This window comes from Homarus americanus, unplaced genomic scaffold, assembly GCF_018991925.1.
Source record: "Homarus americanus isolate GMGI-L3 unplaced genomic scaffold, GMGI_Hamer_2.0 scaffold54443, whole genome shotgun sequence".
Taxonomy (NCBI): Eukaryota; Metazoa; Arthropoda; class Malacostraca; order Decapoda; family Nephropidae; genus Homarus; species Homarus americanus.
The window spans coordinates 3232181-3249059 of record NW_024750852.1 but is presented as its reverse complement, the minus strand read 5'-3'; the positions used below and the strand labels follow the sequence as shown (position 1 = coordinate 3249059).

General features: G+C 37.2%; 1 protein-coding gene across 3 annotated transcripts; it reads left to right on the top strand.

Annotated features, from left to right (window-relative positions):
* Nucleotides 1–803: 803 nt before the first annotated feature.
* LOC121854311 (transcriptional protein SWT1-like) lies at nt 804–9420 on the top strand. Of its 3 annotated transcripts, XM_042348900.1 has the most exons (5): nt 804–1460; nt 4448–5890; nt 6226–7169; nt 7750–7890; nt 8715–9420. In XM_042348900.1, exons 2-5 carry the CDS (start codon nt 4457–4459, stop codon nt 8932–8934), a joined length of 2739 nt encoding a protein of 912 aa, XP_042204834.1. In that variant the 5' UTR covers nt 804–1460; nt 4448–4456; the 3' UTR covers nt 8935–9420. The 3 variants fall into 3 exon arrangements, 2 of the variants coding, with proteins under 2 accessions (XP_042204834.1, XP_042204833.1); XR_006086532.1 differs by having other exon boundaries at nt 804–5890; nt 6226–6345; nt 8715–8845; XM_042348899.1 differs by having other exon boundaries at nt 804–5890.
* Nucleotides 9421–16879: the final 7459 nt, after the last annotated feature.

Genomic DNA, 16879 nt, shown 5'->3' with positions numbered 1-16879 from the left:
GCGTGTACATGTACAATTCTTGGAAAGGGACTCTTGTATTGAGTGATGAACAACACTAACCGCAAGTATACAAACAGTTAGTTTTACCACAGAAGTTGAGAGAAACGGTCATGAAGGTACAGTTGTTCATGAAAGTGCTTTTGGTGGCCATTTGGGACCCAATAATTTATTTGCCTGATTTATCTTCTCGCAATGGCCCGAGAACTTCAGCTCATTGTCAACATACACACCTAGGTCCTTCTCACATTCAGTCTCAAGTAGTGCAGTTTCTTCATCCCGTTGGTACATATGATACGCCTCCTTACCGTTTACTTTTACTTTTACTTTTATCCTCTTCGCCACTGATCGGCTTGTAAGCCGCTTGGGCGATCGGTCACGTCTCTTTTCATTTATATTCTTCACGTTGGTACGCCCCAGGTGCACCCTCTTACACTTCTTGACGAATCTCAGCAGCCACTTCTTTGGCCATTCTTGGAGCTCACAGAGATCCTTCTGCAGCTCTTCACAGTCCGCTTGGTTCTTTATTTCCCGAAATAACTTGGCATCATCAGCAAACATTTGTATGGAGGAGTGTACTGTACAACGTCAGGCATGTCATTTATGAAACAAACAAACAACGGCGGGCCCAATACACTGCCCTGTGGTACCCCGCTTGTGACAGGTACACATGATGATTTCACGCCATTAATCAGATGATGATGAGCTGGATGATGGCTGCGTGTGAGTTGATTTATGTGGTGAGGCAGGAGCGCAGGCTGCAACCACACATCTTGGCTCCCCCTTTTCCTGATCCAGTGGTGCAAGTATTGCAACGACTGGGGAGAGGGATAGTTGCAATGGACTACCGAAAGTACACACACACACACACACACACTACCCCTTTCACAACCTTTACAACATTTTCTTCCTTTACTAATTTAAGACACGTAAGATATCAACATTATAATATGTTACGTTATTCAATAATGTTATGAAATAACAGCGGCATTCTTTCTCACAACACCTTCCCGGTCCGCCCAAGGCTTTAAATCCTTATCGATTTCCGGGATAATATTCCCTTTAGCTCAGGGAGTATTGATCACATACTTCAGATACTTTACATAAAGTATAATAAAAATCCGGATCCTGAGTCAACAGCAGCTCACGAGAACCCTACAAAGGTCTTGTTTACACTCGTTACACATTGTGAAGGCAAAAATAGTGCAGTACCTGTATTATTATAAACTGGTCTAGATCACAAATTATTTCTTTTGCAGTAAATTAATAGTTTGTATCGTGATTTAAAAGTCTGTGATGATTAATTGGTTATGAAATATTGAACGATAAATTTCCTGATAAACACTCGACTCCCTTTGAAGCTTAAAATTTTCTCTTTCCTGAGGCTTTTAATATTCATTTGATACTAACATCCATTTCTGTCGGAATCACTCGTTTCTGAGTTATGCTTAGAATTGCATAAGGTAAGTGGTAGGGCCATTAATATTGTTGTGCGTGACTTGGGTGTTAATACGGAAACGATGGTTATAGAACTTAATTAAAAAAGCAGTGGATATTTTGCCGTGACTGGTAAGTATCTATTTATGCTATTTTACTGTGAGCTCTGATTGGTTAATTAACCATTACCGACGAACAACGCGAGAAATATATGTGACCATGACCGACGGGTATTTGGCACTTATTTCTCCATGAGTTGATCGCTGTGTAGCTGTAAACGTACCTAACCATATTTTTTTGTGCATAGAAACTTATCAATATAAAATAGGAAACATTTACTAGAACCTAATAGAACCTGACCTAAACAACCAAAGAAACCTACCTAACCCTACCTAACTTCCTAGCCATCCCTGCCATATTAAACAAAAGTACATATGTTGATATCTGGTACCAATGAAAGCAATTTTGCTGAAGCATCATAGTATAATTTTACATTTTTTGTGGGAGTGAAAGTATGACTCAGACCGAGCGGGTTGTGAATAAACAGATGACACGCAATGTTTGCGATTCACGTTAATTTCTTACTTCAAATTACTTTTCGGTTAATATCCATTTGCAACGGAAGTGGTAGTAGAAAAAGCTGTTCCTATTGACAAGATATAACTAATGGTAAACACAAAATTGCACTTGCCAAGTTGGGGCTGAAACTGTAATAATACCTGGAAAATACATGATTTAAGGGTAAATTTTTACAAGTTGCCCATAATGGTTTTGGACATGAAACTTACGTTTTTCCAGTGGCTTTTTGTGTGTTTTGAACGATTCTGACCTTCATTTATATTGCAAATGACTCGTTTTTGAGTTTGACATCTTGGGGGACCCATAAGAAATCTGGGTTTTGGGCTGGGCATAGAGCAAAAAAGAGTGATATGCTATATAAATGACCAAAGTTGGCACGGATTTTTCGTTTTTAACAAGTAAGGAAAAGCCAAAATTTTAGAATCCGAGCCAAGTTTTGGAGAAAAATTATTATCAAATTCGAATGCATCACACCAAAACCCATCGGAAACACTTCGGTTTCATCTCAAAATCAGTTTCTCTGCTAACCTAACCTGACCTAACCGCCATTGATGGGGGGTTGGCTCCGACTGCAGGCCCACCCCCCAGCAGAGGTCATATCGAAACAACCAAACTCACTTAACCAAACATCAATACTGGACTTAGAAAATATTCGATGACACCCTAATGTGATTTTGACAATACTTGACGAGAGTGGGCTGGCCTTAGCCTCAACTTGACAAAATTTGGTCAAGATTCATTTGACACCATAATGAAAATTTGATAACTAAAATAGGGTTTTCGGTAATTATTGACGACTGACCTACTGTACAGCCAAATTTTCAAAGAAAACGATTATAAAAACGCCGCAATTGCACTGTGTTTTATAGTGGACGCTGATGTAGTTTGTGCAAATGTGGTAAAAGTGGTTATTTCTAAATTTAACCTAACTTAACCTTATTTGATATGAAAAGCAGTTAGAAGACCTCACCTTCCTAACCAAACAAACCCCCGGTATATTAAACAGAAAGAACTTACTATGATATGGTGCAATTTTACGTTTTTTTGTGGACACTGAACATCGGCATTGATCTGGTCCCCGGCAGCGGATTGTTTTGAAATATGTCATTATGATTGGCTGTTTACATCCTGGGATGAAACATCACCACCTCGTTACCGGTACCCTCAAGAATACATAGTTGTGTGCGCCTAGGCGCCTAATTATCTACCAAACGAAGCATTTTCTCAAGTAATGATTATCGTAGCAGAACTCGCTGATGAAAATATACTGTAGTAACAAAATAAACATAAAATCAAATAATAATGTGTTTGTGGGTCAGTTATCAATATTAACAGGATTTTCTTATGTTTTTCAATGTGATTTAAACACTATGGGTAAAATTTTAGTTTTGGTCATCCTTGTATTTAGATATGCAAACTATGTTTTTCCGACGGTTTTTTATGTGTTTTGAATGATTTTGATCTAATCTCAGTAACCTAACCTAGCCACAGAACCCAGGAACTATATCTAGCCTAACCTAAATTCCTAAGATTCCCTGGATGACCGAAACTAAAATTATACCCAAATACTATATGACCCTTATTTGTGGGATGGGGTGAATGGGTACCTTGTGAAACACCAATACCACTGATGGCCCGCTCACTTTGACACCTCTGTGTTTAGAGCAGGCAGTTGTGCGCCCCACCCAGAATACATCATCGAGCCAGGGTACACACACACACACATGTTGATCTTTAGCTATAAGAACAGGGTAAAGGATTTCAGTACTGTACATTATATGGCTAAGAAGAATTTATCCTGGGAATGAGACAGATGTCAGGACCATGGCTATTTAGGGGAGATTATGTATATTTAGGGGCAGGGCTGGCCTTAGGAGGTGTGGAGCCCAATTGGGAACAATTTTGGTAGGCCCCAGGTTCCCAGCCAAGTTCTGTAGAATCATAGAAATATAAATAAAGTCTATTACGTATAGACTTTATATCTCTATGGTAGAATGGAAAGTAATCAAAATGTGCGCTTAAAAAGTGCATGCGAGTTAATGGACCAAACAGATCTATGCTACATTTTAATACGTAATATAAAATTGCAGACATGTAAACCTACAAGTAACAAACAAAATGTGTAAATCACCTCTGAAAAGTACATAGTTACAATACCACTTGCTTTAGTGACTGTGAAATGATATGGTGTTACATATATATTGCAATGTGTTGTTGTGTGTACTTGACGAGCTGAGAGTAGATTACTCTAGCGCGGGGCCCCCTTAGGCGTGGGGTCCAATTGGCTTAAGGCCGGCCCTGTTTAGGGGTCATAGCATGGTTGTTTCAATCTGAAATGTCTTTATTATTTATTCTACTGTATATAGATACAGTAGAATTTATATATGCATTGTGGCATTTGTCTTTTTTAATACACATCATGTTTTTTTGGCAGAAGTGAAGAATGGCAGAGGGAGATAACGGCACAGTGTTGCCCCGCGACTGGGTGCTAAAGAGCTCACGGCGGTGTCCTGTTGCTAAGTACTATTTCAATACTAAGACTGGTCAAGCAACATGGATACATCCACTTCTTCTGAAGGAAAGCAAAGAAGATTGCTCCAAAGAACCAAAAGAACTTAAGAAATCACCAAAGAAACGAAAGAAAGTTAAAATTAATTTATCTGAATCACAAGGAAGTATAGTTAATGAACTGATAGTAAAAAGTGACGAAGCAGAGGTTACATCCACAAACTCTGTAGCAGTAAGTTCTCACAGTCCTCACAGAAACAATCCAGTGCAAGGAAGCCCAACTGTTACCGAGTCAGATGACGGCAAGGCAATAGACGAGGAGAAATGGAACTCTAGAAAACCTGTGAAATTTGCATTTAAAGCAAAGACTGAACCAAAGAAAGACTCTTTGAGCGGCCAAAAAAAAATTGTGTCAATCCATCCGAGCTTACTGAGAGCAAGAAAAGTTGCAGAAAAGTTACAGTGGTCGAAAAAAGTGAAAGATAAGAAAGTTAAACCGCAGAGTGAAAGGACAGTTCCATCGATAAAATTAGAAGAGAAAGTAGATGTTCCAGATAATAAATTAAAAGAATCAGTGGAGAAGACTAGAAAAGGTAAAATAACTGCAGTAAGCACAAGAAGAATTGTGAAGGCAAAGAGAAGGATAGAATATGACAAAAAAGTGAAGGAAGATGAAGCTTCTATACAGGAGATTATTGAAGAAATAAGTGGCAGTCCCTGTAAAAAGAATGAAGAGTGCAAGGTAAAAAGTAAAGAGGAAAAGGTCCACTACAAACATAATAAGAATAATGAATATGATGTGTATAAGCACTTTGTAAAATCTAAACAAGTTTCTCATCAAACTTTAAAATCTTCACATAAAGATAATTATCCTCCTGAGGAAAGTGAACTTCCTCCGCTTGATAAAGTGGTACATAAACAAGAACCTCATTATGAAGTTGATACTGAAAATGACTCTGATGAAGTTACAGAAATGGAAGTAGAGGAACAAGAGATCATTACTGAGATTGCAAACTTCCGTGGATCTGTCAGTCATTCTCACAAAACAGACAGTAACCAACTGTTAACAACAAATATTAACAGCAACTCAGAGTCTGTCTGTATTGTAGTTGACACAAATATACTTATTCAAGATATTGGGTTCCTTGAAAGTCTCAAATCAAAGGAAATTGCAAAAAAGGAGGTTGTTATTGTGATCCCCTACACAGCATTAAAAGAAATGGATGGACTAAAGAAAAATGCATCTATTGGGAAGGCATCTCAGGCTGCTATATGCTGGTGCAACAGTCACTTTGAAAATAATGACCCAAGAGTACAGGGACAAAGTTATGACAACTACCTCAAGACATTAGCCCACAGTCAACACCCTGTGAGTATATTCTTCATGACCATTATAGTATTAGAATCTCATTTTTATTATGTATGTACAGTATTTCTAGAGGAGCTCTTTAAATGTTTTTAGAATATATTGAGTCAAAGTTTTCTGAATCATATTACAGTAGTTTAGTGCTTCCTAAAAGGTGCTACAGGGACAAAAAAAAAATTCATCACAATCTCCATGAACTGTAATAAAAATACATAAGTAAACAAAATTTATAATATATTTTGTAAATATGGGCTAGCATTTTCTTTGTGAATAGAGTAACTATTCAACTTGTATGTGTATTGTACAGTATTGTTCTGATAAAACATTATGACTTTCAGAGTGGTGATGATCTCATCCGTGACTGCTGCCTGCTATTAAAGAAAGAAAGTCTCGATGTTTGCCTCCTCACAAATGATGTTAATCTCCGCAATAAGGCTTTGATGTCAGCTATTACTGCAGTTAGTATTCGGGGTCTTAGATTGAAACTAAAAGAGAATGCATCCAATCAAATGACCCATTCAGTTACTTTGCAAGATACTAAAAAAAAAATTACAAATCACTCTTTACCTGATGTTGATAATATATATAATTACTGTGGAAATACCAAAGAATATCCACAACTGGATAATATGGTGTGTGAAGTGACTCCCAAATGCCTGTCATCAAGACAGGAAGATAGACCCAGATATGTAAAGAAACTCAGAAAATCAAGTGGTAACTGTGAGAGTAAGGATGAGACATTGCTTCATAAGATCAGCACATCATTACGGGTTACACTGAGTCAAATTTTAGAATGTATCATGAAAGATACATATGGAGATTTGTGGCTTCAAATTGTTAAATGTAAACCTCCATGGAGTATCAGTGATGTGTTTTCATGTTGGGAAAAACATTGGATTGCTATTATGTCTGATAAGTTCCCAAGAGAAGTAAAAATCTTGATGAAACAGATCCAAGCAATATTAGGTGATTGTAAAAGGGGAAGAGGTAATATTGATAACCTTAGTGGACAAGTACAAAATTTGTACTTATTTTTCAAAAGTCAACCATATCAAAGTTTTATTTCTCCTATTCATGGACAAACTGATGAAAATACAGATATGTCAGAAATTCCAATTCAAGGCTCAGTATTACCCTCCAGTGATTCATTAATAGATGTTGACAAAGTTGAAAGCTCATTAAATGAAAGAGAGGACTCCAACAGACAGCAGCCTACCCCCAGTGGTTTAGAAAATCTGGAGAAAATGATCAATCTTGTTGGAGCACACATCACTCACTTCATGTATGTATAATTATAATTCATTCCTTGTTCTGTGTAAATTTAGAACAAATTGCAATGTAGGGTACAGTCCAGTGTACAGGTGCTGTACAGTATATGGATTGTAGAATTGTGTATAATTAATTTTGTATTTGAAATTGGCTTCAGGGTGACTTATGCAAAATCTCCTGCACACACTACAGTTTTCACATAGTCCATGCCTCATTGCACCAGAACAATAACAATGACATTCAAAATATGTTTTAAAATTAGAATTTTTTCCCCAAGATTCGTGTCGCTCAGGTGGTCCAATACTTGGGTTTTTTACTGTACAGTATAAACAGATGCAATAGAAGTGAAATCTATTGACCGGCATTTACAGTGAAAAATTTGCATTTGTTCAGATTAGGTCCTTTTATGTATCCAATCATGGTCTTGTTTATTGATAGACAGCTAGTGTCATATTATGTACCACTGCATTGTTTGTTGAATAAAAGACTCTAAAAATCTAGGATTCCATATAAGAAAGTTCCTAGCCCATTACAGCTGGTGGATAGTTAGATTTGACTAGTTTTCTTTGACTTATTAACCTAATATTTTTCAGAGCCTTGGTGTTAGAAGCCTATGGAGTTGAACACAGTTTACCCACCCTCAACACATCCGGTAAAATGACTAGAGAAGGTGCACGAAGCAGTGGCATAAACTTACACAAAGTCACCATGAAATTGGGAACTACAATCTTCAGGTAATGAGCTTGTGTACAATACAGGAGATGAGTTTACCCTGTACTGTATGCTATATAATTCACTGAATATATCATTTGTTACCATTGTGTAAAAAAAAATTAAAAAGGTATTTCCATCTTCTTTTAGAAAGTAAATGTATTATATATTCAGAAAATATAATTACAGTGCAATGTAATCACCAGAGAATTATATTATGTTATTATTGGCATTTAATCTTTTAATTGTGGAGTCATAATGGAGACTGGTGGTGAAGAGGACTGAGGCTGCCTCTGGTGTTTGAGAGAAGAATGTACTAAAGCCTTGGCAGCTAAGAGTCAGATTTAATGAAGGATGTGCTTAATATTATTATTACCATCATCTCTACATGGAGCTTGAGTAAAGATCCTGAAGAAATCATAAGTTTATAAGATCCCTCTCTTCCACCATTGCAAGAATACCAAACATTATTTTCTCTCTCTTTTCTGCTGATGTAGTAGACTTATGATGTTGACATATTACATAACAGAGTATAGCAGACCACTGAGATCATCACAAGAGTGTACAGTACACATTGTTCGTGAACATTTCATATGGCAGTGTTCTCCATTAACCACTTATAGGTGTTGTCAGCTTCTGCTACCTGATGATTATTTGTTCGCCCAGCCACTCTTTTGTAGATCACACATTTTTCATGCTTATGAATATGACTATTTTCTTTATTTTGAATATGTTGTATGTGAAGTGTATGTTAATGAAACATTACGTCTATGCAGATTTCAAAATTAAATGGCATTACATAAATTGAAAAAAATGTTTCACTTTATTTATTTTTTTATTATTCCAGATGTTTATCTGAAGGAACATCAGAATCACTTCAAGAATTTGGTCATCTACTTATAAATTTCTGGGCAGATGCCAAGCAACAATGCCCAAACTTGCCTTTTACTGAAGAGGATTTAACACAGGTTGTTACAGCTCCAAGTGGTCGGAATTTCCTTCAATTGACATTAGGAGAGTTGGAACGACTGTTAGCCATGCTAGTAGCTGTAAATGAGAACCAGTAATTTTTTTCATTAATATGATGTTTGTGATAATACTTCTAGTCTTCTTGTAAATTATTTGGATATTATACAGTAGCCTCGGGTTATTTCACGAGATAAACATTCACTGAATAAAAGATTGTGATATGAAGATACAGTACCTGTACATGTAATGAATACAAAGTAAAGGGTTAGGGACCTCAGGCCCCAAAACTCACAAAACAATGCATAGTAGGTTCATTAATTTAATAAACAGAAGCAACAAATATACAGACACTCCCCAGGTTACATTACCAACTTCATGGATACTCTCCCATATGTCCTACTTAAATTGAGCTCCAATTAATCCCCAGTCCAAGCCGGGATATTTCCAACCACACTCCACCTGTGAGCTCTATGTTATGTTATGGTTATTTTTTAACCCTTAATTTTGGGTAGATATACAATAAGTAATTTTCTTCATTCTTTTATTTAGTTACAGTATACTGTATGCACACTAAATCTTCCATACAGTGCAAAAAAAAAAATAAAAAAAAATAAATAATCTATATACAGTATATAAAACAAAGAAGTATGTCTGTGTGTTTGTGTGTCTGCACGAGAATCTCGGAAACTACTTTACCGATCTGTAGTGATGATGAATGGTGTTATGTGTAGTGATGATGGATGATGATGTTATATGTAGTGATGATGGATGGTGTTATATGTAGTGATGATGGATGGTGTTATATGTAGTGATGATGGATGGTGTTATATGTAGTAATGATAGATGATATTATATATCGTGATGATGGATGTTGTTATATGTAGTGATGATGGGTGGTGTTATATATAGTGATGATGGATGGTATAATATGTAGTGATGATGGATGGTGTTATATGTAGTGATGATGGATGATGTTATATGTAGTGATGATGGATGGTGTTATATGTAGTGATGATTAGACAAAATAATAACAGTATAATGCAAAAAAAATATACTTTGCTCTACCGTTGTAGTGAAAAACATGGTGGAACTTACATACACAGTTAATGAACTATTGATGGAAGAATAAGTTTTGGGGACTGAACAGTGAGACAATGTGGAGCCTCCCAGAGGGTGGTGTCCTACTTTGGCCTAGCGGCGTTTGTGCAGACATGACATGCCGGTTAAAGTGAGCTTTGCAATGACCATCTACAAAAGCCAGGGACAGTCACTAAAGATGGTTGGCCTAAACCTGGTGTTTCCTTGCTTCTCTCATGGACAGTTCTATGTTGGATGCTCCAGAGTGGGAACTGGCAAAAATCTGTACATACTTGCTCCTAATGGCAAAACCAAAAATGTTGTCTACCCTAATGCACTACAGTGAGACAATGTGGAGCCTCCTGGAGGGTGGCGTCCTACTGTGGCCTAGCAAAAGAGCCGCCCGGAGGAAGATGAGTTTGCTCAAATACTCCTGTATGTTGATGTACCCAAGTTCTACATATGGCAGGCTTCAATGAAAAAGTTCCAGAGAAGAGCTCAAGGATCCGATGTTGAAGGATATCCAGGGATAAAGTCAGGCAATGCTTTGGGACGTGTCTACACTGTTCAGCCCAACAACTTTGAATGCTATTGTTTGAGACTACTTTTGCACCACATCCGTGGCCCAACATCATATGCAGCACTAAAGACAGTGAATGGACAAGTCTGCAGAACCTATCAGGAAGTGTGCAATCTCCTTGGCCTACTGGAAGATGATGGTCACTGGAATGACACATTAGAAGAGGCAGCAGCTACTCAATCGCCAATGAGAATCAGGAACCTGTTTGCCATCATGATTGCTACATGTGGACTTTCCAACCCAAGCCAGCTCTGGAAAAACCAAGAAAGTCTTTCACAGGATCTGCTTCATCAAGCAAGAAGAGAACATCCTGGTCAAGAGATTGAGTTCATGGATGACATGTTCAACAGGGCTCTGATCATGCTGGAAGACAAAGTGATGGAGCTATGCGGAAAAACCTGACTGATTTTGGATTGCCTTCCCCAAACCGAGAAGAACCAGTAGTTGCAAACAGGGAGTTGCTCAGAGAAACAGACTACTCAGTTGAAGTTCTGGTGAATTTTCTTGAAGAAAATGAGCCTCAACTGGTGCCTGATCAAGCAAATGCTTATGAACAGATCTTGCAAGTAATACAAGCGGAGCAGGGAGGTATGATCTTTCTTGATGCACCTGGCGGGACAGGAAAAACATTCCTGATCAACCTTCTGTTGGCCAAAGTACGTCATCAGGGGAAAATTGCTCTTGCTGTGGCATCCTCAGGCATTGCTGCAACACTACTAGAAGGAGGACTTACTGCACACTCAACTTTTAAACTGCCTCTCAACCTCGCTCACAATGAGAATCCAGTGTGCAACATCAAAAAAGGATCGGCAAAGGCAAAACTCTTAGAAAAATGCAGCCTCATAGTCTGGAATGAATGCACTATGTCTCACAAGTTAGCGTTTGAAGCATTGGACAGGACCTTGCAAAAATGACCATCTCATGGGTGGCATTACAATGGTCATTGCTGGAGACTTTCGCCAGACCCTATCTGTCATTCCTCGAAGCACTCCAGCTGATGAACTGAATGCGTGCCTCAAGACAGCTTCCAGGCAGTGAGACCTCATTCAAATATGTTGATACAGTAATTGACCAGGACCAAGCAGTCCAGTACCCTGCAGAATTCCTTAATTCTTTGGAGCCCGCTGGAATGCCTCCTCACCACCTCACTCTCAAGATTGGAACTCCTATAATGCTCTTAAGAAATCTTGAACCACCAATCCTCTGCAATGGCACAAGACTGGTGGTGAAGAACATGATGCCACATGTACTGGAAGCTACAATACTGACAGGAAACGCTAAAGGAGAGGACATTTTTATACCAAGGACACCTCTCATCACCACTGACCTGCCATTTGAGTTCAAGCGACTTCGGTTCCCGGTTAAAGTGAGCTTTGCCATTACCATCTACAAAAGCCAGGGACAGTCCCTAAAGATGGTTGGCTTAAACCTGGTGTTTCCTTGCTTCTCTTATGGACAGTTCTATGTTGGATGCTCCAGAGTGGGAACTGGCAAAAATCTGTACATAGTTGCTCCTAATGGCAAAACCAAAAATGTGGTCTACCTTAATGCACTACAGTGAGACAATGTGGAGCCTCCCAGAAGGTGGCGTCCTACCGTGGCTAGCGGCGATTCCGCTAGTAATAATAATAAAAATACCTGTACTGATAATTAATCAATAGGTATAAAGTATTTTTAACTAGTAATTTTGGGTAGATATACATAATTTTCTTCTTTTTTGGTACATACCGTACATACTTACAATCCTGCACACGGAAAGTTCAAAAATAAATAATTATAAGTTTTATGTATCTAGGGGGCTTCCAACAGTGAAGCTGTGGAAAAAAAATATTTTCATGGGTTTCTTGCACCTTCCTTTACCATTTTGTCAATTTTCTCTTCACTCTTTCTGCCACATGTGTCATCTGATGCAGCCTTATTAGTGAGAGTCACTCAGCATAGCTTGGCACATTTAAAGAAGCTGTGTAGCCAGCTTTGGCTTGCTGTCACTAGCTGTCTTGCCATCTCTTGAGCAACCAAGCTTGAATTTATTGGTCATTGCAGGTTTAAGTCTTTTCATGCCCACAATCCAAATCTTCAAAGCATCCTCCATTTCTTAGTACTGTACAGTAATGACCTTAAATGATGGATGGCCTTGGATATGTATGGCTGTGTGTATGCTGCGCGAAGTTTGTCAGCCTTCTGTCTGATGCTATGAATTGTGGTTTTATTTGCCCCATTTTACATACCACAATTGATGCACTTTGTGACCAGGTTCATCCAAAATTTTAACTTTCTTTTCAAAATTAAACATCTTTCTCTTCTTTTTTCCCACTGGAACCGGAAGGAGAAGCCGTTGCTGTGCATTTAGACATCTTGTTAGTGGTGCATGTGGTAAACTTGAGGGGAATTACGGGAGTACGAGGAAGAGTCCTTGACTTTCAGTGAGCCCTGGCTTTGTAATGCTGTGATAAGTGATTATACCTGGGGGAAGTGTGTGGTAGTTGTATCAGTGCAGCAGTCAATTTAAAATGCTTCCAACCTGGCTTTTTTCATGAAGTAAATTGGCAATAAATAGGAAAATGGTAGTGACTTAATTACAGTAGCCTCAAAATAAAATAAAAAAGTCACACTGAAATGCTGTGAAATAACCCAAGGCTTCTATATGTCTAATGAAAAATGAAGTTGATCATTCATAAGGCTTTAATACCGAATTCTTTTAAAGAGTTTCATATGTAATATCTGGTGCTTCCATAACAAAATAATGATAGTACAGTACATGTAACATATTTGCATGAGACAGTACATTATGTGAAACATTTCTTAAGTACAATATAATATATATTACATGGTGCTCGCAAATGATAAGCATTAATGACAAATTTATTGATTAAGGTTACTACAAAGATGAAGATGTAACAATACTCAGTGGGGGTTTTTCTTTGCTGTTTGATGAATACTTTTGTTTTTAATCTTTTCCCACACAATGCAGGGAGGCCAGAAGCAAAATCATTCACATGTTTACTCTCTATTTGTTTTCACTCAATCATTCTTACTGATTTTCCTTCCTTTTGCATCCAGAGTCCATGCTTTATACCCATATATGTATTAATGTTAGCTCAACATGGTAATCTTTCTCCAGTCATTGCTGAATCTATTACTTTCTTTTCTTATGCTGGTCTTAGTTCAGTGTTTATCATACCATTTACTGATCTGTCAACTCTCAGGTATCTAACCACTCCATTGCCTCCATTTTGTCTCTACTTAAATTTATTACTTGTCCTTTAATTTTGTTGAAATTTACTTGCAACTTCCAAACCCATTCATGAACATCTTGTAACCTTCCTTTTTATTGAGCACTAGAGCAGTATCACCAGTACAAAGCAATTGGAAGTACTGTAGATCTCTCTCCTCATTAGGCTGAAGTACAGTACAGATTATTAGGAAACTTCAACTGTTTCATGGAAATATGTGAAACTTTCTCAGCAGATAGTTCTTTAAGTTTGTCTCCATTTTTATTTTTATTATTTTAATAAAAGAATTATCAAATTCAACATCTCTATCCCTCCTTGCTGCTAAGGTTCATACCTTCCCAGGAGTGGAGTTATTTAAGGCTCAGGGTTTGGATAATTGCCTTCTCTACAGTTACTCAAGTAATTCCTAGCACTATCATTCAGGATTGATAATTTGGTTTCAGTTTTCTTAACTTTTTCTACCAGTGTAGTGCCTCCAAACTTCCTAATTTCATCAAACAGCGTGTACTGTATAATGCCAGGTCATGTATATATACAGTACGTACAGGTAGAATGCTCAGCAATGATCCCTTGCATTTTTTTTTTAAGTCTTCATATACAGTACGGTATTTATAAGATTTTTATTTTTCCATCATCACTTAATTTTATGTAAAATTTTGTTTAGGGAAATTCATTTTTATATTTTACTGATTTGTATCATCTTGATACTGCTGATATGCAGCCAGCAGAAACCTGATACTCCAAATGCATACTGTACATTACATACTGTATAGTGGACTTCATAGAGAAATCACAATGCTGTCTGCTTTATGGAAATTGTGACATATAAAGCATGCATAAAATATTCAGAATTCTAGCGGGTGAAGTTCAGGATCATTATGCTTCTGTTCAGGTACAGTATAGTCTCTGAAAAAATATCATTGAAAACAGAGTTGTTGGGGGGAAGCATATGAAGATGATAAGTTTTTATAGAATTACAAATAAAACTGAGAAAATTGAATAGTCAACAGAAAGTGTTACGTGAAAGCAAATATTAAAGTTATGTAAATCAATATAAAATTTTAAAAAATTAACATATATACAAATATATATTACAGTACACACAATGCAAAAATTGCTTTATATTATGGCCTCTTTGCATGTTAAAACAATGACAGTGAAATTGGGCTTTAATCCCTTGTCTGGGGTCACCTATATGTTGAATTAAATTGTGTGGCAAGTAGCCACATAAAAATATGTACTGTATTAACAGTGGCATCCTCATAATGAATGGGTTAAGTTTGTTTACCATTTTTGAGTGTTAAGTACAGTACTTGTAAGAAAACAGTCCAGTAATAAACAGCACTACGCTGTCTATAGAGCAAAAAATCATGAGTTTTATGCACACTGTATGTTATAAACATTTATTTGAACAGAGAAGATAGCAGTTATGCTAAAAACATTTTTGTATTTTTTTTTTTTTATTACACAAGTTCAAACATTGGCTTTTCAAACTTAGCCAAATTCTCCCAATGCATGACATTGATTTGAAGTTCACAGGCTGTGCCATCCACAACTAACTGGCTTGGCTAGCTCACTTCTCACTACACCAGTTGCTGACACAGACTACACTACTTACTCCCCTGTGTTGGATGGCTATATGAGCGTTAGGGGTTGGGTGTAAATGGGACTGCTCAGTATGGGCCAATAGGCCCACTGCAGTTTACTCCATTCATATGTTCTTATGTGTGAACCACCTGGCCACCTAGAACCTCAGATGACTAGGGTAATCCACTTGACCTCATACTGCCTTGGACCACATGTAACACTGCCTGACACTGCTGTTTGACTTCAAATAACTGGGTTAATCAATTTACCAAATTCAACAGCACAAATATTTGAAGAAGAAAAATCATCATAAGCAAGACCAATATGGTTAGTAGTTCCAGACATATTCATGATATCAAGAAAGTTGTTAGATAATGTGAGGTGCATTATATATAATGTATATTTTATGTACTGCATGATTTATAGCATTCCATAAAACCCAGGGAAGTTGTGCCTTCTGACTGAACAATGGGAAACTATGGCTGGAGTACACTACTGTATTTTATATACAGTATTTCTTTTAGAATTTTGTGAAATTATTTTTTGTTGTTGGCATTATTGAGATGCAGGTGCCTTTTACAAGTGCCTTCAGGCTAAATATGTCTAGAATTAAGTACAGTACTTACATTAACAATTATTCTGTGGTGATCCTCTTGATAGATTACATCACTGAATTAATAATGAGATTCAACAGTTGCCACTTAATATTAGCATGTAGGAGAGATGTTTTATCTCCCTACTTTGTCTTGCATTATTCCTGGAATCCTAACAGATTTGTCTTGATCAAGTCACTCTTAAATTGATTCACACTTTATGTATTATTATCCATGAAATTCTTATTTCCTTTTGACCATTTCCTGTCTCTGCCTCAGTGACTTACCTTTATTTCATCATTTTGGTCATCCTCTCAGCCAGTGAACACGTAGTACATATGTTAATCCACATTACAAGTAATGTTTCTTGGAGTTTAATTGCTCTATTTGCTGTAAATTGATTTTTTTTTGCTGAATCTATATTTTTTGAAGTGTATTTTTTTAAGACAAAATTTTTTTTGCTACCTTTACACTCTGATGAACTATTGTATAACCTCGGTAAATAAAACATTCATCAATTCATCAGACTTGGGGTAATTGTCCTCTTGAGTGAAGTATCCACTTTCTTGAGTAATATAAATTAAAGAATCATTGTATGCACTGCTTTCAATAACACCAACTTCTCAATACTGAACAATCGATATCACAACACTTCTGTATGAACTTTAATGTCGTGTTGGAAGTTAATCTACAGTCTGCCACCTGGTGGTTCTGGCTGTACTGTCACCCGGAGTAAACTGACCTGGCCAAGGCCTTACTACTTAACTTCAACTGACCAGAAATTTGGGCCACCAACTCTTAACACTTCCTGTACTGACTTTAGACATCAGTCCCCACCACAGTGATCATAACCAGTGTCAGGGTCATCAGTACACATGTCACTCCTGATTATTGAGACATTTTGTTTCATGTTATCCAGTTAACATTAAAAATATATGTTGCCTGCATATGGATATAGTTGCAGTATGGGGTC

Coding starts and splice junctions, on each gene's coding strand:
- LOC121854311 (XM_042348900.1), top strand. CDS start 4,457: ATGGCAGAGGGAGATAACGGCACAGTGTTGCCCCGCGACTGGGTGCTA. Junction 5,891..6,225: donor TAGCCCACAGTCAACACCCT/GTGAGTATATTC, acceptor TATGACTTTCAG/AGTGGTGATGATCTCATCCG. Junction 7,170..7,749: donor GCACACATCACTCACTTCAT/GTATGTATAATT, acceptor AATATTTTTCAG/AGCCTTGGTGTTAGAAGCCT.